The sequence below is a fragment of the Amblyomma mixtum genome, chromosome 5 (assembly GCF_055824585.1).
Source record: "Amblyomma mixtum isolate Tamu chromosome 5, ASM5582458v1, whole genome shotgun sequence".
Lineage (NCBI taxonomy): Eukaryota > Metazoa > Arthropoda > Arachnida > Ixodida > Ixodidae > Amblyomma > Amblyomma mixtum.
In genome coordinates this window covers 29,736,710-29,756,358 of record NC_143016.1, presented here as the reverse complement: position 1 = coordinate 29,756,358, position 19,649 = coordinate 29,736,710, and the positions used below count along the sequence as shown (strand labels likewise).

General features: G+C 46.7%; 2 protein-coding genes across 2 annotated transcripts in view; one reads left to right on the top strand and one right to left on the bottom strand.

Moving 5' to 3' along the window:
• The first annotated feature begins 2,987 nt into the window (after positions 1 to 2,987).
• On the top strand, positions 2,988 to 4,363 carry mRpL44 (mitochondrial ribosomal protein L44). The gene has a single exon (XM_089543758.1). It carries the CDS (start codon positions 3,235 to 3,237, stop codon positions 4,258 to 4,260), a length of 1,026 nt encoding a protein of 341 aa, XP_089399884.1. The 5' UTR covers positions 2,988 to 3,234; the 3' UTR covers positions 4,261 to 4,363.
• A 2,442-nt stretch (positions 4,364 to 6,805) lies between these two features.
• LOC149341635 (uncharacterized) overlaps positions 6,806 to 19,649 on the bottom strand; it is a 46,005-nt gene continuing 33,161 nt past the window's right edge. Inside the window, exons 5-10 of the mRNA XM_089543757.1 lie at positions 19,211 to 19,263; positions 18,414 to 18,540; positions 17,786 to 17,961; positions 12,498 to 12,654; positions 9,576 to 9,755; positions 6,806 to 9,257 (exon numbers count right to left, since the gene is read on the bottom strand). Coding sequence (XP_089399883.1) covers positions 7,405 to 9,257; positions 9,576 to 9,755; positions 12,498 to 12,654; positions 17,786 to 17,961; positions 18,414 to 18,540; positions 19,211 to 19,263 — 2,546 coding nt within the window. The 3' untranslated portion in view covers positions 6,806 to 7,404. The remainder of the gene's footprint in view (positions 9,258 to 9,575; positions 9,756 to 12,497; positions 12,655 to 17,785; positions 17,962 to 18,413; positions 18,541 to 19,210; positions 19,264 to 19,649) is intronic.

Genomic DNA, 19,649 nt, shown 5'->3' with positions numbered 1-19,649 from the left:
CCGAGCGCAATAAAACACTGACGCACTCAAAAGTCATCTGCAGTGTTTTGGGCTCCCGTGATGGCCATATCACGGCCGCTGAATCATGTACTCGCTTACTCAACTGTATTTTAGCTAGCTGGAGTGCTTGAGCGTCCCGACGCCTCCATAGGGAAGTCTGTGACTGGGATGCAGTAGGTCCCCGTTGCATCTGGAATTACAGCAGGTGCCAGCTGCATCTGGTATTGGAACTGGTTCCAGTCCTAACTGGTTTAAGGAACAAATCTGCAACAACTGGAAATGTGTTCCTTAAACGAACTGGACTGGAACCAATTAGAAATTTTCACCTGGGTATTGGTCTATGTACAGTCATATTCTCTTTATATAGATGTCTAGACTACGCAGACTGGGTGTACTTACACCATGCTCAAATATCAGGTAAATGTCGAGCTGGATGTCATCACTATGTACTATACCTCGGACCGGACTCCAATTCTGGTGTTGTAGGTACGTAGATTTTTGGTAAACGGCACTAAAATGGCTGTCTGGTGGAGGTGTCTGATGTCCAGCGTCAATATCTCGCTCATATCCATGTAACGTTTCATGGTTTACTGGGTTACTATCGATAGTATTAAGCGATAGTACCGCTATCGATAGCAACACTATCGATGGTAAGACTATTGATAGTAACAAAACTGATGTTATGCATTTGTTGGCCAGTGCTATAACCAAAACATTTGCGATGCCTGACTGGTTTCACGGTTTCACAACGTCCCAAAGAGACTCAAGCTATGAGGGATACCATGTCTCCGGGCAAATTTCGACCAGCTTAACGTGCTCTGGGACAGTTCAGAAAAACACCTGGAACTGCATCCGATGAAAGAACAAACAGCACAAGTTGTGCTGGCTTACATGACACTATCGTGCACTGTAGACGTTATCCTGCTGACGTAACCGCTGCAGAAATGCTTTTCGCACACATGCTTCGCAACTAGGACATTCCCACGCTAACATTTTATCCAGCAACTTTACGTAGCGAACGTCTGCAGAGCTCGGTGACGCGTAGGCCCACTGATCTCCACTAGGTGGCTGAATCCCGCATTCCGAGACGAGCGCGAGTGAAGACACCGGAAGTTGGACGGCTTGTCCCTGAAGTCGGGTGTCTGCTGTGTATTTCAATGCAAAAAGTCGCGTCTTTCGCCCTTTTGTTCTCAGTTTTTTGCGTTGTTCTCGTGTAATGTCTGCTGTTATATGAAAGGAACAAGCGAGCTGAACGCGAGAAATGTGAGCATTGTGTGCAGAACCCTGTAATTTCTGCGAAAGCGAAGAAAACAGGCATGCAGGTCTCACCCTGCCGCGGCAAAGGGGTACGTGCATTAAACACTATGTTCTCGCCTGGTTCTTGTCTTCCAAGCGTAAAGGAGAAGTAGTGGAATGACGATGAGGCTATACTCGTTTCATACATCATGTGCAACGCAGTGAAGGCTACGGAAGTAGTCCGCAGAAAAAAATAAAGAGAGGTGTATCCCTCCGCGCTGTTTTGTGGCCGTGCGGTCTAACGCGTCGCTCCATCTTCCTCCCTTCCCGTTACGGCGAGGTTTAGGTGTCCACCGAGATATGACAGATACATTTCCTTTCCTCAAAAACCAATTTACCGACGAGCAAGGCGTATTTGTCCGCGTTTCAGATTGGTCCAAATTGTCGTCACGCCGCTGAGCTGGACGCCATTTTCTCAAAAGTAAAAGGGAGGCGGACAGAAAGAGTAAACACGGCGTCCAGCGGGGACAGCGAAAACATGAAATGGAAAAAGACGACACACACAAAATACAAAATCACAGATCTCGACGATTCGCTCGCAATATCATCGTTTTTTGTCACGCTGATGACAAATGTATTACCCACGAAGCCTGTCGGCAATGCATTTGTTATTTTTCGCTCACCACAAGCAACGCACTATTTTCTGTCACGGATGCAGGCTGCGCAAAAAAGAGCGCTAGCTTTGACAGCGTTGCACCTGATGTATGAAACGGAGTATAGGTCATCTCAAAACCGAATTTTCGTGCAGCAAAGAAAAGTCACAGCGCGAGAGTAACGACTGACAAGAATGACGAATGCTGCAGTGCGCGTGAGAAGCGCTGTTAGAAGTCAACTGCACCAAGCACCACGAATAAAAGGAAGCAGTACTATACCTTTTGGAGGCGCTAATGTGAACCAACCGAACACCGTCGACACCTCACAAGATAGTAGCGTAGCCCTCGCTCCGGTTCGGTCTAAACAAAATTCGGTAAAATGGTCGCTGAAAAGTAAGCTGCCTGGTGAATGTTTCAACCTGTTCTTTCTTATATTTATCCCCCATTGATAGCATAACTTGGGCTTGAGCGTGGGAACAAGCATCACAGTAAAGAGCAGAGTTGGCGAAGCTAGGGAAACGAGACGACACCGAGCCGAGTAGATGAGGCTCCATACTTGCTGCGTGTAGCGACGTCCTGTCGTCTGCTAGTGTCGTCCCATTGCAATGCAATGGGCCCTTATTTTTTAAACGTCTTTCCCGAAGACTTCGCTGGTATCGCTCAGTTGACGGCGCAACAGGTAGGCATTGTCATGTAGAAAGACGAGAACGACGAAAAGACGAAATGCCATGTGGGAAAACAAAACTGGAACTGAAAAACTGTGCTGATGTCTGATTTCATGCACTGCCCAAGGCTGACTTCCGGGACAAGGCCGCTTACTTCCGGTGGCGTCACTTTCGGTATAGAGGCTAGAAGGCATGGAGGATGTTTCTTCTAGCCTCTTTCGGTACTTTCGGGCATGGAGGAAAAAAAACTTCCTCCATGCTTTCGGGCGCCCGATGCGGCATCCAGCTCCCCTAGTGGAGATCAGTGCGTAGGCTGCGAAAACGGGCGAGTCCTGTCAGTTACTCATACCATCACCTCATACCACACACTCGGGAAACCAAGTTTAGGATGCAGAGGGTACGCGTGGTTTATTTTATAGAATCGATAGTATCGATACGGCTATCGATAGTCTTTTTTACCATCGATAGCGACTCAACTATCGACAGTTTTGCATCACTAGTGCGAACCCGGAGGGGCACGGGTCTTCTTCTGGCGAAAATAAAGTTCCTTCACTCACTGGGCCATCGCGGCGGGTTTATGGTAGAACGCAGAACCGTAACTTGGACGAGCCAGCCGCGCAGTCATGTGAGAAGTTGGCTACAGCCAAGACGAGCCATCTCGGTTCGAAGTTGTTGCAAAAATGGAGTGTTTTGCACGTTGCGTGCTGAGGACTGCAGCCAAAACTTTGCCACTTCTTCGAGTGCACGCTGTGCCTAGGGTTGCTCAAGTATGTGGATACAAGCGATCACTTCCGGCTGTGCTGAAGGAGATGAAAGCTCGACGAAAGGTAGCAGGTCCAGAGCCGTTACGGCACCGCTCCGTCGTGTTGGAATGGAACTACGACGCCGAAATCTACGCATTTGCTAGGCGCCTCGGCGAGAGCTGGTCCGATATCACACTGCGCACAGCATTCGTGGAAGAATCTTACGTGGACCGCGAGAAGAAACGAAGAGAAGACTTGGGGATGCGTTCGGATAGCGACGATTTCGGTGCCGACGTAGGCCTAACGGCTAACACGCAGCTTTCGGCTGCTGGAAGGGATCTTTCCAACACCTACCTGCAAGACTACCTTACCCACGCGTTTCCTGACCTTCCTTCGGACGGCGTCGAAGCAGTAAAACGGTATTTGTTGTCGGACGCTACACTCTCGCAGGTTTCCAGCAGTATCGGTACTTCGGACTTGATCATGTGTGCAGACTTTCCCCCCGTGGAAAAAACGCTGGCCAACGTACTCATGGCTTTAATTGGCGGGCTGCTAAAAGACTCTGGTCTGGAGCGAGCTCAACTGTTTGTGCGAGACTTTGTGCTGACACAGCTTTTGGGCAAGGACTTGTGCGAGTTGTGGGAAATACCGGACCCTCACGAGAGGCTGGCCGCCGTGCTTCAAGACTCTGGTAGGCCGCCAGCAGAGCCGCGTTTGCTGTGGGAGTCCGGAAGGAACACCCTGGAAGCAAGTTTTTGTGTCGGCCTGTACTCCGACAGACAGTTGCTTGGTTACAGCGTTGGCGAAACGTTGTCCGTCGCCCATGAAATGGCGGCGCGAGAAGCGCTCCGCCGTTTTTTCGGACTGTCGCTGAACAGTAACGCTTTGGTGCTTGGCGGAATATCGAAATCCTTATCTGGCGATGCCACACAGCAAAGCTGCTCAACGGCAGCAACGCAATGATGCAGTAGTGCTAGAGCTGCTTATAAATGTACATATCTCCTTGTAAAATGAAGCTTGGTATTGTTATGTTACATTAGTTGGTAAAATAAATTCTTGACAGATACTTCCTTTGCTCTTTCTTACTGGCTGTCCAGATTATGCTGCAGTTATCCTGCGTACCACGCATGTGAAAGTTACAAAAGTCTCAATGGCACAGGTGCTGCATTGTAACCAGAGGGCAGCAAGTGCAGTGTGCTTCAGAAATGAAGCATCTGCACGCTAAAACGTTTCCACTACACAGTGCACAACCAGCCCTATATCTACCTGCCAGTGTAGCCTCTTCTTGTGATATACATGCAAGCTGTGTTCTGTAGTGCAAAGCCACTTATTGTGCATCTTTGTTGCAAACAGTGCAGTGAGGATGTTATCTGGAGCCTTGCAGGTTTTCTAAAAGTTTCAATGCACTGCACAGCTCATGCACCAAGTGGCCCCTGGTACATTTAAAAGGCTCTGGGATGTACACTCTCTATCAAAAAAATACAGCCCAAGGGGGTTTGCTTCCAAGTGTGTGTAGCTCGGCTCTTAAGCACATTTGAGTCCCAAGGTTGAGGACTCAAGTTCCTCCCGTCTTTGCGAGATTAGGGTCCCTAAGTGTGCGAGAGGAGCCGCGGTGCAGGGCACAGAATCGGACCCCTTGGGCTGCATACTTTTGACAAAGACTGTACCTTTTGAAAGTATTCTCTCCTCAGCCAAAGCACGTCATTAGAGCAGCCATTAAGGTCAATGAAACCCATCTTTACCCCATTTCTTGCATAGGCTCCAAGATCCTGCCTTTTACCACATTTGTTAGACCAATGAATATGGCAGGTATGTACAGGAGTGGCACTGAGGAAAGGCAGGTGGACCTTTCTACCCAGTCAGATTGAAAATACAATTGACCTGCTCCCGATGCCTTGCTTTCAAATCATTGATATGAATTTCTGTGAACCTGCTAAGCCTGCCAGTTCCACTGCAGAAGTAACTGCAATATTTAGTTGCCAGTACACAAAGCGGACAGGAAGTAGCGCTGGAGTTAAGCAACCAATTGATGCGTTTGTTGAGAGCACTGTGCCTGCTCAATAAGTTTGTCATATGCAAGTGCTTGCTTCCTTTCTGATTTGGTTCTTTCCTCCTTTCCTTTTATTTCCCCCAGTGCAGGGTAGCAAACTGGTACCTTCCCTTGGTTAAGCTCTCCACCTTCCCTTGTCTGCTTTCTCAGCCAGTTGCATAGTGTACATGCCAGTTTACTGAACATTGTGACATACTCATGCACTTTGCAATGGAAATTCAGAACGGTTGGAATGTGCAGACATACTCGCCACACATTTCAGCAAACAAGATCAGAAACAGTGCTTCTTAAGCATCAGCACTCCATAGATTTCAAGTCATGGAAATATGACCGTGGGCTGTCACAACCGCGACATTGCTTATGGCCTTAACTACTCGAATGCTGGCTGTTGCGCTGCTCAAGGAGAGAGTACACACTCACTTACCAATTTGTACCAAATCTTCCACAGGTGCTGGAGTGAAGCAGAATATTACAACAGGCAGCGACATTTGTTCACAATGAAGCAGATTTCTTGAATTCTTCTAACAATAGTTATGCGCTTGAAGAAACAAGGAAAGCCACCATGTTTTTGACCGAGGAGTTTTAAATTATTGGTCTGGACTGCGAAGTACAACGTGGTGTTTAAACTTCCTTTGCAGTAAACAAGCAAGTGGTACACCCAGAAGTGTCATTGAAGAAATCTTGCCACATCCCACACCGCGTGAAATTTAGCACGACTCAAACAAGCTTGGTTGCGAGTACTTATGCCTGTCTTTCTATGCAGTACATGATTCAACATGCTCGCTATTCCGTCCTCACCATTTTAGTGGCTACTAAATTGCTGTACAGAAAGACTGATATTTACATTTACTCTCACTCACATGCTATTGCACATACCAGCTATCAATCAAATGCAACTACAAGCCTGTGTAATAACTAACTGTCATTACATAAATATCTGACAAAGCATTGTCAACCCAATTCTTATTAATCTTGTGGCACCCTACAGTAACTAATATACACTCAGCGTCCCAGATTTGTGGGGCAGATGAGTTCTCGAAAAAGGCAAATTTTGTGCAGGCTACTGCATGTAGCCTGCAATCGAAACCTGCAGACTGTGCCTTAGGCCGAGAACTCTCCAGAGAGCCTACCATTTTCAGGATGTGTGCCTAGGTTACTCAAGAGATTTTTTTTGACGACATGTATTTTGTAACTTATGTACACCATTGGTTAAAAACGGGAACAAGGTTTGTTTTTCAGCCATTTAGTAGAGCACTTATGACACTCTCAAAGATCTAAATCTCTGCAAAGTGAGGAGATTCTCTTTTCTCACCTTTCAGGAACTTAAGTCTTTAGGGCATCCATAAGTGATCAACTATGCAGCTTAAATACAAACCGTGTACTGAAGACCTATGACCAATGCAATACATGTGGGCACTATGCTCTGCAATACTTTGTTGTCAAGAAAGACCAGTGACGAAAACGGAAAAAAAACTTGTATTCATTATCTGGACACAAACTGCATCCTTGGCTATCCCCTCCTTGCCATTGTAGTAGCTGAACTTCAAATTGTACTCTGTATGCAACTGCATTGCACAACTATGATGTGAAAGTGGTGACGAATGCGGTAGCAGATGGTAGCATGTCGGCAACACGTCGCCTTGAAGATGAATGCATCCTTGGTAAACCACACATCTCCCTGAAAAGGAAGCACGGCCGCTGTAGAAATGAGAAACGTCCCCCATTATTTGACAAGGCTTGCTCATGAGGCTCTTCACATTTACATGCCGCAAACTTTAATGTGGGCATGGGCACTTTGAGTGCCAACGCATACTTGCACCAAACACTGGGCCCCTTTTTCGTGGACAGCTCAGTGCGATGTCTTCTGCAGCTGCTCGAAACACTGTGCTGTGAAGCCCGAAAGTGCATCACCAGGGGCTCGACAATGCTGCTGCCACCGGCTTGACGTGCAGGCCCCAGCCTGCCCATCCTCCACATTCTGCGCGCTATGTACATCAAGCCAAAGAAACACAACGATGATGTGAACAGCATCCAACACCAAGCACAGCACATGCTGCTCAGTACCTTGGCTGGAAATAGGGAGCACTCCGTGCCTGCCCACCGTAGTGGCGATATCGCGGACTAGCGGGCCTGCCTGCGTGCCAGTCAGACTCGTATGCACCATACCCTTCTGGAAAGCGGTCCATAGGCCTGCCACGCATTTCGTAACCATAGTACCCACTGCCTCGGCCACGCATTCGGTTGCCACCGTTGCTCATGGCCTGCTGCTGTTGCTGTTGTTGCTGCTGCTGCTGCTGCTGCTGCTGCTGCTGTTGCTGCTGCTGCTGCTGCTGGTGATGCTGATGACGAGGTTCTCGAGAAGAGTAGTAATCACCTCGCTCCCACATGCTTCGACCATCTATGAGGCTTGCTGGCGGAGATCGGTCCAGCGATGATCGCATCTGGACTGTCTCTATCTTGGCAGGTGCCGCATGGAAGTCTGAGGAGAAGGAGTCGTGCACATTAAACTCTGATGAAGATGGAGAATCTTGAACCCGAAATTCTGAAGATGAGTCTTGGACGTGAAATTCTGATGACGATGACTCATTCATCCTGTACTCGGATGATGGTGATTCTCGCACTCGAAAATCAGACGATGACTCGCGCACTCGAAATTCTGAGCGTTCTCGTGTCGTGTAGTCGGAAGTCTCGTGGAGCCGAAATTCAGATGATTTTCGTTGGGAGAAATCAGCAGAGTCTCGAAGATTAAACTCGGATGACTCCCTCGTGGTAAAGTCAGATGGCTCGCGGATACGAGCCTCCGACGGCGTCTCATGCACTTGAAAATCTGAGACAAGGTCCTGCTTTGCAACATCGGGGGAATCACGGATGCGCCTTATGTCTCGCACTGGAAAATCAGAGACAAGGTCTTGCTTTGCAGCATCGGGGGAATCATGGATGCGCCTTATGTCTCCTTGACTAGCCAGTGGAGACGTGAGTTTCAGCGCAGGTGTTGTTGTGATGGCAGGCAGGTCCAACTGCGGCTTGGTGTCGTCATTTCTTTCCCCACGAGTGGTTGCAGATGCTGCTGTTTCAGCAGGGCTCACCTGTGGCTGGACTAGAGTGATGAGATTGCTGGTGGGCTTCTTGCGGTGCAAGCTCTCCGCGCGCTCTTCATCACCAGACCCGTCATCGTCCAGCTCCATGTCTGTCACGTCGAAGTTCTCGGAAACGGGGATCAGGTAATCTGCAGATGGCGAGGGTGGCGTCTCCGACCTTCCTTTGGGAACTGTGGCACCACTGCGGTGAGCTGCCCCCGTCACTGTCTGAATTGGCTCAAGATAAGCCTGCAATGCCGGCGGCAGGGGTGGAGGGGCCAAGGCAGGTGCATTCAGTGGTGACTGCACTCCTGCTACAGGGCCACTTGCTCTGGGTGACGCCTGTGCCCATGTCTTGGGACTTGCAAGACTCGGTATCTTGGAGCCAAAAGCAGCACTGATCCTTGGCTCTGGAGAACCCTGCATTGTTACGGGTTTCATGGCATGAACACGCATGTCAGAGTCTAGAAGTGATGCAGCCTTTCTTGCAGAGTTCTCATCAAGTACAGGTGTCCCTTGTCCGCTGTTCTCGTCCTTGAGAGGTGTGTTGCCACTGTGTACTTCTGAGAGTGTGGCACCTGGCCTAAGGCCTGCTGAAGCATAGGGAGGAGAGTCAGCCCGCTTGGGTGTGTTACTGGCAGAGCTCGTAGATGAGAACAGCCCTCCGGGTATGTTACCCATGGTTTGCATCAGGTTAGAGAGCCGACTCTCAAGTGTGCTGGGTGCAGGTATGGCAGCGGTGAGCGGGGTTGTGTGTACTGTTGGCAGCACAGCCCTGTTTTCCTGGAACTCTTGGTTGAAAGCATCCAGCCACGATGACAGCACAGTTGGGCCTGTTAAATAACCAAAGAATTTTTCTGCATGAATATCACAGAAGTATGACACTGCCCACAATGCCTCTACTGTGAGATGATGGAGACTGCCTACGATTTGCAAAGGATAGGAGATGCGACATAACACTACTCTTCATGGTAATTTACCCTGCTTGCTATTTTCTTGCTCCGCAGTCATTCACACTCATGATCCTTCCTTGCAACTTCACTGGAAGCACACTACAGCTCTTCAGCCCCTGATTACAATAACAAAATTTCAGCGCCTGTCAAATTTCAATACGATGAGGTCTAAGGAAAGGTGAACATTAAGCCACTCACTCTGAGACATGAAGCTGCTGAGTGCTGCAGCATTGCCTGTAGCATTGCTGGTTGTTGTAGAGTCTCCCGTTTCTGGGACGACTGGGCTGAGCCCGTCAGGAGAGCCTTCAGGTGAGGGCGCCGAGCCTGGTGAATCAGCCGCTGCGCCATTCCCTGCCAGCGGCACTTCTGCAACGGTGGCTAGACAAAAACAAATCGGATGTCGCAAGTCACAAACAGCACATGACTGCACACTGTGGGCCAGCTAAAAGGGGCCCCTAGACCACTTGCCATTAAAGGGACACTGAGGAGAAATTGAAGTTGGCTTGCATCGACAGAATACCAGCTCCTGATTACAAAAACGCCACTCATACTGACAGCAAAGCTCTTCTAACGTAGAAAAGAGCAAGAACCAAAATACAGGTATCGCCGCCACAGGCCAAACTCGCAAGTACAAGCATAATGACGTCATAGGACAAAACAGTGTTGCTAGAACCAATGGTTCTAGCAACACTAGGACACGAGAATTCACAAATCACTGAGGCGCAGCCAGTGCACGCACAAATCTCCTTGATGTCGCCAGATGGCGCCACGTCCCCGACAGCTAAGCGCGTGTCTGCAGCATCGGGACCAATCAGCGCCTGCTCACCGGTGGTAGGCAGGCTCCCGGTATTCCGCTGACGGTAACAAGGTACACGGTATGCTAAAGGTGTCTATTCGCGAGAACTTCATTGACGACTTTGAGAACGGGATCCATTGTAACGCTGGCAAAACGGCAGTGCAAACGTAAACGAAGCGACGGTAGCGACGGCCGCAAAAGCCGATAGATGCCTTCAACGTGCGGCCGGCGGTAGCTTTCTTTTCGGCTGCTGCTAGGCCACACTGCTGGCTGTCAGAAATCACGGTCTGCGTTACGTCATGTCACGTCATGTTTCTCGTCACTTAGTCCTGTGTCGTCATAGGAGAATCCCAAGTTTGAATCAGAGCGGCGGGAAAAACTTTTTCAACTTCGAATCCAAATTTCTTACAAATAAATGCATCTTTCGCTGCCAGCCAAGTGGCAACAAAGCCATGAAATGCCGAACTATCGGATTTTGCTTTTAAAAAAATATTAATGGAGCTCTCCTCACTGTCCCTTTAATGCTTCAAGCCTTTTGCCCCTAGGTTTGCACCCTCTCCTTTAAGCACTACTGCAATGCTGGAAACTACAGGAACACACCCCCTTTTGCCATGTGCAATGCTCCACCCAGTGCTGAGACAATTATGTGCTGCGTAGTGTCCTCTATGTCTTATCTTTCAATAATGCACTCAGAGGGGCGTCTGCATCTCTCTTAATATGAAATTGTTAGATTATTTATGAATTCGCTCAATCAAGCACAAATTACCAGTTCCTGTGCCGGCATCTAAGCAGCTTCAGACACTGTCCCAATATTCGGCGCACATGTATGAAATTTGCATGGCGTGAATAGAAGGATATCCGTGGAAAAATATTCTCCAATGACCGGCAGAGAACATGCAACTTTGATGTGTTAAGTGACACCCTCTCCACTTCACTTATAAAGTGGTGGCACCCGGCTGGAAGAGAAATGACTTGCACCTTCTAGAAGATTCCTTCTCATCTGACCAATACTGACATGCATCCCGGAGAAAGGGCGATAGTGTTTGCACTGTGGAGGCTTGCGTTTGTGTGCACCTGCCTATGCAGCAACTAACCAACAGACCAGTGATGTTCCATGCCTGAGCCAAAAATTCCCTCAAGTAAAACCCAAAATCCTTATTCCAGGCCCCTTTTCCCTACAGCAGGCTGGAAGCTCTGGCAATTCGGAAAAAGTGAGAATTTTGGTTTTTAAAATTCCCAAAAAGGCAGTAAAAAAAATTGCTGAAATAGAGAAAAAGCTGGACAGAAAACTTAAGCTTCTCCTTAAGGGCTTGATGCGATAGGGCTAATGGATTAATGCCTACACAGTATGTGGAATTGGTCATCCTCTACTTTACATTCATAGATCCTTGGGAGTCCTCATACCCCTCTCCTTGGGCAATGGTGCAGCGGTTAAGGGATGTGCCACTGCCCTGCGATGGCAGGTGCTGTGCCTGGTGGGGCTTGTGAGACACGGGTTGCTCTCCCCGAGCGACCTCTTGCAACCAATCATTAATTGAACTGCCACTTGCCATAGTGGGTGAGTTTACTCGAAATCCTGTGGGCAGGTTGTGATGACGTTACAAGAGAACATTGAAGAGAACATCACTGCAGCAGACGCAGAGCATCTATAAATAAACACCATTTAGCTCCGCCGGTTAACCCATGCTGTAGTGATGCTGATTTGACTGCTTTGGCAATACTGTACGACTCTTGGGGACAATGCCACTGTCACCCAGCCAGCGGACCAGCGAGATTGCACCCAGTCTTCTGGACAGTCACTTCCGTTACCATTCAGTTGCTGGGCTGCCACAGTGCCCAGTGAACAATCTGCATTTTTGTTTGTCTCTCTCTCCCTCTCTTTTGCAACACTGCATTGTTGTAAGATATTCCTCTGTGGATTGTAGCCTCTCTCAAGTTTTGCACTTTGTATGTGTACTGACATGTTAAGCACAATTGCAGTGTACCATCTTTATGCCTGGGCACCAAACAGCCGCCCCCCCCTTTGTCACTTAATACCAGCTGGGTTCCAGCTGAGCTTGCTACTTTAAATTGAAGGCATCTCCTGTGAGACCAAAACAATTGCCCCCACATGCTGTAAGGGTTCCTGGGTACGCACACCACCTGCGTGCATGTGACAGACACATGCCATTCTTTTCTTGAGAATTCAGCATATGCTACCTTGCCGCATTAAAACAGACTGTAAGCTGCAGCCTTTGCACAAGACTGAGGGTACATGCAAGCCATAAGCACGCAAGAAGAAATTTCTTGCAGAGACCGACTCTGTGGGCAATTCCTGCACAGACCTGCATCCTGTATTGCAGGCAACTGCAAGCCGTCATCCGAGTTGGTCGGTGATGGTGCATCGGGTGTTGGTGAAGGCACTGGGCTTGGCAGCGTCTTTGTTTTGGCCTCCAGCTTCTTCTTAAGCCCCTTTACTCGATTGCCAAAATTCTTGTATGCCTGCACAAAATATGCTGAGTGTCAGACAGGTTCTCCTTCCAGCTCCTCAAAGAAAGAAGCCTCTAAAGTGTATGATAAACCACCTTACTGCTTCACAAGCAAGGCTGAAAAGAATGGATTATCTAGAGTAGTGTTAATAGTCCACACGTGTGAAAGGGATATTAGTGGCAGTGATGTTGGTTCAGGGGCCCAGCAAGGTGGTTCAGAACTACTGTGACCACCGGGAGTGTTTTATAGTTTGACCCCTCATGTAACGCCCTCACCCGACGGCCCTTGAGGTATTTGCAATAAATAAATAAATATACCGGGTGTCCCAGCTAAATGTAACCAAACTTTTAAAAAAGGCGAAGCGTCCTAGTCCAGTGAAACCAACTCAGGGTTGTTCATAGTCGCGTGGCCTAGTCTTGAGTATTTTTTCGCTCTTCAAAGTTAATTAATTAGTTAAGTTTAATTAGCTAACTTTTTAATTATTAACTTCCGGAAGAAAGTGTCAATGCAAAAGTTATAGATCACCTCGAAAAACCACCAGTAGTGCTGTTTCCGTCAAGTTATGATTTACGTAGCTTCATTTATTGGCCTTAAAAGAAAGTTGTCACGTGACCAGCTGCTCGCTCACTTCTCTGCCCCAATGTGCACCCAAAGTCTCATCGAGGAGAGGACTTCAGAAAAAACGGATTTTATTCTTTAAGGCGCTTGAAGCGGCACAGTTGTCATGTGGAAGCTTTTTCTTATTGTACAGGTTAAAAAAACTACTTTACGTAAATATTACTTTGCTGCAAATGTCTCAGGAAGCTGTATCTTAAAGTGATCTACAACTTTTCCGTTGACACTTTGTTCCTCAAGTCAATAATCAAAAAGTTAGTTAATTAAGCTTAACTAATTAGTCAACCTTGAAGAACGAAAAAAATACTGCAGACTAGGTCACGCGACTCTAAACAACCCTCAGTTGGTTTCAGACGGCTAGGACATCCCGCGTTTTTTAAAAGCTTGGTTACATTGTTGATCAATTGTTCGTGTATTGTTTGCTTGTTCCTGAGGTCGTTTTTGTTTCCAGAATTTATGTATTGTGTGCCCACCCTGCGAAGGTCTTGTAAAAGATCGCAGTATCAATAAATAAATAAAAAAAAAATAAAATTTAGCTTTGACACCTGTCACCTGTTGTCATGCGGAAGCTTTTTCTTATTGTACAGGTTAAAAAAACTACTTTACGTAAATATTACTTTGCTGCAAATCTCTCAGGAAGCTGTATCTGAAAGTGATCTACAACTTTTCCGTTGACACTTTGTTCCTCAAGTCAATAATCAAAAAGTTAGTTAATTAAGCTTAACTAATTAGTCAACCTTGAAGAACGAAAAAAATACTGCAGACTAGGTCACGCGACTCTAAACAACCCTCAGTTGGTTTCAGACGGCTAGGACATCCCGCGTTTTTTAAAAGCTTGGTTACATTTAGCTTTGACACCTGGTATAACCAAGACCAGAAAGTGGAATTAGTTTCTCAAAACAAGTGAAAAATCTACAACACAATGGGCTGCTACCAATAACTTTGGTCAAGCAGCAGCAATGATGACACAATTAGTGCACTTTCAGACAACTTTTGGTGCATCATTGCCTTAGTTGCTTTTGCGCCATTAAACTCCAGATAACTAACTAGACAACTTTGAATACGCAGATGCCTGTATATTAAAAGAAGCGGTTTTGCGATTTCAATCCAATACATCACCTCTGGCCAAATGCAGCGATGGTTTCGCATACGCTTCAATGAAAAAGAGCTTCAATGTATATTCAAATGAACAAAAAGCACAATCATTCCATCAAATATGTTAAGGCGGTGATGCAACAAAAATCACTGTCACTAAAGGCCACTTCTCTGATGCTTTTCATTGCAGTCTAACTGCGGCAACTACTTGCGAATGACTAACAGTTGGGTTAATGATAAAGGATGACCCACAAAGCAATAAAGTCAGAATGTTAGTTTCAAAGAGTTTGCGAAACTCCTCTCCCCATTCTGCGTGCTGCGATAATATCAGCGTCCGCGTTGCGGGTCTCGAGGTCCCGCAGCATCTGCTCCGGGGTTTCCACCCAGTAGGCCTGTGAGTCGACTCCACATACAGCTGCGGGCAGCGGTGCGATGTAGGCGGCGACAGGGCAACTGGTCCCTTGGAGAACCACTTCCTTGAGTTGGACGAGGTGCAGGGCGGTTGTCTCCTGGGGGGTAGCGACGGTGAATGTGCTGTTCGTAGGGTGGATCCGGAGGTGAAAGTCCCCTAGGTCCTGGCCATCGGCGGTGACTTGCAGGGCTTGCATAAGGGGCTGCGCCATGGCTCCGTTCAAAGCCCGCCTCTCGATCGAAAAACTACCCGTATAGTGCCGGGCAGGAGTGAAGCAAGGTGTTTACATCGCTGCGAGACTGCGTGCAACACGTGCAGCTGTTGCTGTTGAGCACGGTACGTCGGCCTAAAGGGTGCAGGGGCAGCCTCAGCATGAGCACCGACGGCGGACATGGCTGGCTGTTTGGTGGGGTACAACCAGGGTTTTCGGGCTTCGTTCTCGAACCTGGTATGCACGCAGTACTGCGGTCCACTCACTGGGTCTGGACGTTTCAGGGTCGAGGTTGTCGCTCTGCTCTTGCACCTCCATGGCTGTTGGGGTAGGTGCGCTGCCAGTGATAGGCCTAGCCTCCAGTGAGGCGAGGCCCAGCACGGCGGCTGGCGAGGAGCGAACTTTACGACGTCGGTGCGGTCAGAAAAGAGGACGGGATCGAATAATGGCTGTAGCGGTCGGAAAGTGCTCACCTTTAGGAAACGTTGAACATAAGAGGCGAGTCTCTAGGGCGTTTATAATGGCTGTAGCGGTCGGAAAGTGCTCACCTTTAGGAAACGTTGAACATAAGAGGCGAGTCTCTAGGGCGTTTGGTGCGCATGAAAAGAAGCCGAGAAGCGGTGACAATACCGAAAGGCGGCCGGAGCGGAACCTCCTTTTCTTCTTCCTCCGAACATGTTCAAGCAGTGGAGAAAATCTTACCACCGGATGACTGAGACACATAGTTAAGAACTTCTTGTTGGGCGAGTTGGTGCATACTGTTGTAGGTCCGAATTGCACACAAAAGACACACACAGGAAAAACACGAGGGAGACTGAAAGAGCGCAATATATGCACTCTTTCAGTCTCCCTCGTGTTTTTCCTGTGTGTGTCTTTCGTGCGCAATTCGTACCTACGACTGAGACACAATTCGAAAGTAACCTAGGTCACAGCATATTCTCATCCTTTGCTTTAACCTGGAAAACTAACAGTTGGCCAGCATGACAATAACAATTTACTTAGTAAACATGTGACTGCACGAAAAATAATTCAAGCCTCCACTGGACATTTCTAAAACACTCGAATTCTTACCCAAACTTTTTACACGTACTGCTGGAGACAAAAGTCTCCAGTACACACAACTCATCTTGGCTTATAAATATGGAGTGTGCAAATCTTAGGCTGATTTCACTAACACACTTCAGTGAACGCAGTAACAACTTTCATCTCCATAAATAAGATCTGCAGGGACAGGCTGATAACAAATCTGTATGTTATGTTTTGGTTGCAGGTCACGTGCCCTGGGGACTTTGTCTCAGGGACTTTGTCTCAGGGACTTTGTCTCAGGGACTTTGTCTCTGATAGTGCATTGCGCTAACAAAACTTGATGTGCTTTAAATTCTGAGGACATAAAATTCAGCGAGTTTTTGTTTGTAAGACAAGAAAAAAAAAACTGCAACAGCACAAATAATCAGCCCAGTGGCCAAAATGAATGGCACAATATTTAGCTAGCAGCTTCTTCTCACTTGCAACATGGTACATTTAAGTGAAATCAGTGGCCATCATGTGATTTGGAGAATGTGCTACGAGCACTGCAGCAAGTGAATATTAACCTAATATTATGGCATGCTTAGTTATGTAACAGACATGACAAAAACATGCACCTGCGGAAAAACAGCACCCAATATTGTTCCCATTCCCGCTTAAATGGGGAAGCAGCTTTCAAATTGCTATATAAATGAGCTGAGAAAGAGATTTTTTTAAAAATCAATGTATATGCTTGTACGCATAGTTTTTCTATGCTGTCCCGATGTTTCAATGCTGAAATCCACCAGAAAGTATCCTAAAAATATTTTTTTAACCCCCGGTGGCACTGCATAGCAGAAAAATGCTAGAAAAAATAGCATTTTTCTCAGTTTCAGTTTTCTGTCTAGATTTTCACCTTGTGCAGCAGGCTGCTTCACATGCTTTATTTATTTTGGCTCTGTTTCATTTTGTTGGACTCAAAGAACTCTACTATGTGCAACGACAACCATGGTTTTGAATTTTGGATTGTAGATTTTTGGTGTGACATCTTGTTTACAGCTTTGGCATGTCTATGCAAATTGCTTTGTAAAAAATAAAAACAAAAAGTTGCGTTAGTGGAAAAAAATCTAAGTCATCATGTGCAGCAAGCATTCAGAAGAGAAAAAAATTTGTAGAAAGCAAGGTTCTTTAGATATAATGCTGAAATTTTGCGCAATTAAGTTTTAAAGCGTTACTAACACGCTGAAAATGTTTTTATCAAATTCCATCAAACAATAAGAAAGCTCGTGTTGAAAGCCGTGCCCCCTAACATCCCCCCCCTCCCGAGTGGATTTGAGACGAGCCATGTCCGACATAAACCAACTGTCATTTCTGGCTAATGATTCCAGCCTGTCGTGTGTTTTCTGTCACTCTGTGTCTGGAATAAGGTGAGTTGGGTTCGTCCAAAGCATGTCTTTCGTTTGCTGGCAAATGGTGGCACAGATACTAAATGTCCGTTCTAGTTTCATTTTTTTTGAAAGGGGGGGGGGGGGGGGGGAATGTGTCTGTTAGGGGGTAAAGCCAAGTCAACTAGTTATACCGGAAACTTATAGAGTTCTTTTTCGAAGCTCCAAGAATGCCACAATAGACCCAGAGACAAACTACCACCACAGATGATTGTCCTGGTTTCTCCTTGACAGACCCAACTCCAGTTCCGCAAGTCAAGTGCTGGAATCCTTAGCCTTTCAGTACTTAACACCTTGTTCGAAATAATCCAAGTTTAGCAAGGCAAGCGAAGTTAAATGAGCGTAGACTCCATTACCCACCGAAGCTACAACGCGGGCCTCTCCATTCTGGCTGTCATAGTAGACCTTGGCATCTTCCAGCGCTTTGATCAGCTCTTTTCGCTCGGCCACCTCCTTCTCCAAAGCTTTGATGTACTCCTCCAGGCACCGCGTTGCTTCGTCAAAGTCTTTCTGGAACTGCTGGCCATGGCTGCGGTCTGCTTGCAATATCAAAAGGCATCATCACTAAGCAGTGAACACAGCAGACTTGGCACGATGAAGATGCCATCTCTGTAATCTAAGCTGGCAAAGTTTGCGTACAGAGTGCAATGCAAAATCTGCTCTCTGCATGCCACCACTCTGAGTTTGTTCCCTCCGCTTCCCTTCATCCAGATTTTTGCTAAACATGCCAGCAATAGCTGCATGCAGTTCTCTTTTCTAGACATACCCTGACACAGAGGTAGTGTCAATGAAGGAAAGGGTTTTTATTTTAGAACTGAATATTCTCTGAGAAAGGGCGCTACATCAGAAATAAAAAAAATGCCGTTCGAAGACACAAAAATAAGTAGTTATACAACATATGGAATCAAGGCACCAATTACAAAATGCGTGTAAGAATTCTCACTGTATGTCTGTTACAGTTAGATCGGTCCTTTTTTCCAGCACATACCTTTAAACTTTCGCAGAACTTCCGAGCTTGAGACATCCATGTTACGACTTGTCAAGTTTGTCAACTTGGTGCTCGTCTCAAGTTCGATCTTTTTCATTTTATTGATCTTCTCAATGGCTTTTTCAGGCTGAAAATACAATCACGAAAATGGTACTTAAGACCAAATGAAGAAAACTCTAATCAAAAACTGACAAACAACTAGCAAAATCTTTTCATGGAAATCTTCATCGTCAAAAATGATGCCGATACACTTTCATGTTCTTGGCATGGAAACTTAACCAAAAATCGACAAACAACTTGCAAAGAAGTATTCAAAAATCATTTCACAGACATCTTATGGTGAAAACAGATGCCGAATCACTTTTGCATTTCTAGTGTGGAAACTTGAATGCACTGGCAAACTCCATATACACATCACAAATACTTGCCAGACCAAACCAGATTCCAACAGTGAGCAAATCAGAATACTGCAAGGCTAGCATTTCTCATGGTTCTCGCCATTTCTGTGCTCTCTACAGCTCATACTACAGGTTTTCATTTCATAATGTGTCAGGTAGGAAAAATGACAGAAACTGCATTGCTTACTTCATGTGGTTTAAGCCTGTTCTTTGAATGTGTGTGCATGTTTCCACTGTGATTGCACAGACTATCACAACACACAGTCTGCACCGCAGACCAGAATAGGGGCCAGACTGCAGGCCACCAGATCTCTTGTGCCACTGCTGGCAAATGTCAGAGCATACTGCTCTCAAACACAAAAACACAAAGAAGCTCAAAGTGACAAATGTCAAACACACCTTGAACTCCAGGATGATCTTCTCCACTTCAGGATTGGTTGGCTTGCCACTCTCTGTAGGCAACAACATAGACCATTTACATACCTAGTCAGGCTTTCAGATCAATACCATCAGCTCTCAAACAAATATGCTTGTGAAACCAAGCTTCATTGCTGATCTCGAAAGCCACACCATTACTTCCTGGATGACTGCTTTTGGCAGACTTATACCTACAAGGCCTTATGCCTACAGACTTATACCTACCCCCGCTTGTCAGTCTATAGAAATGTTTCAAAAACTGGAGGGAGCCTTACAAGCGACGTCCAGCCAAAAATGTTTTTGTGGTAGGGCAGAGTGTCGCTATGAGACACAAACACCACTAACCTCGCCACATTAACATGAATGAGTGACAACTGTGCGGACACATACTGTGTTGTTCTGCCCTACCAATACATTTCCA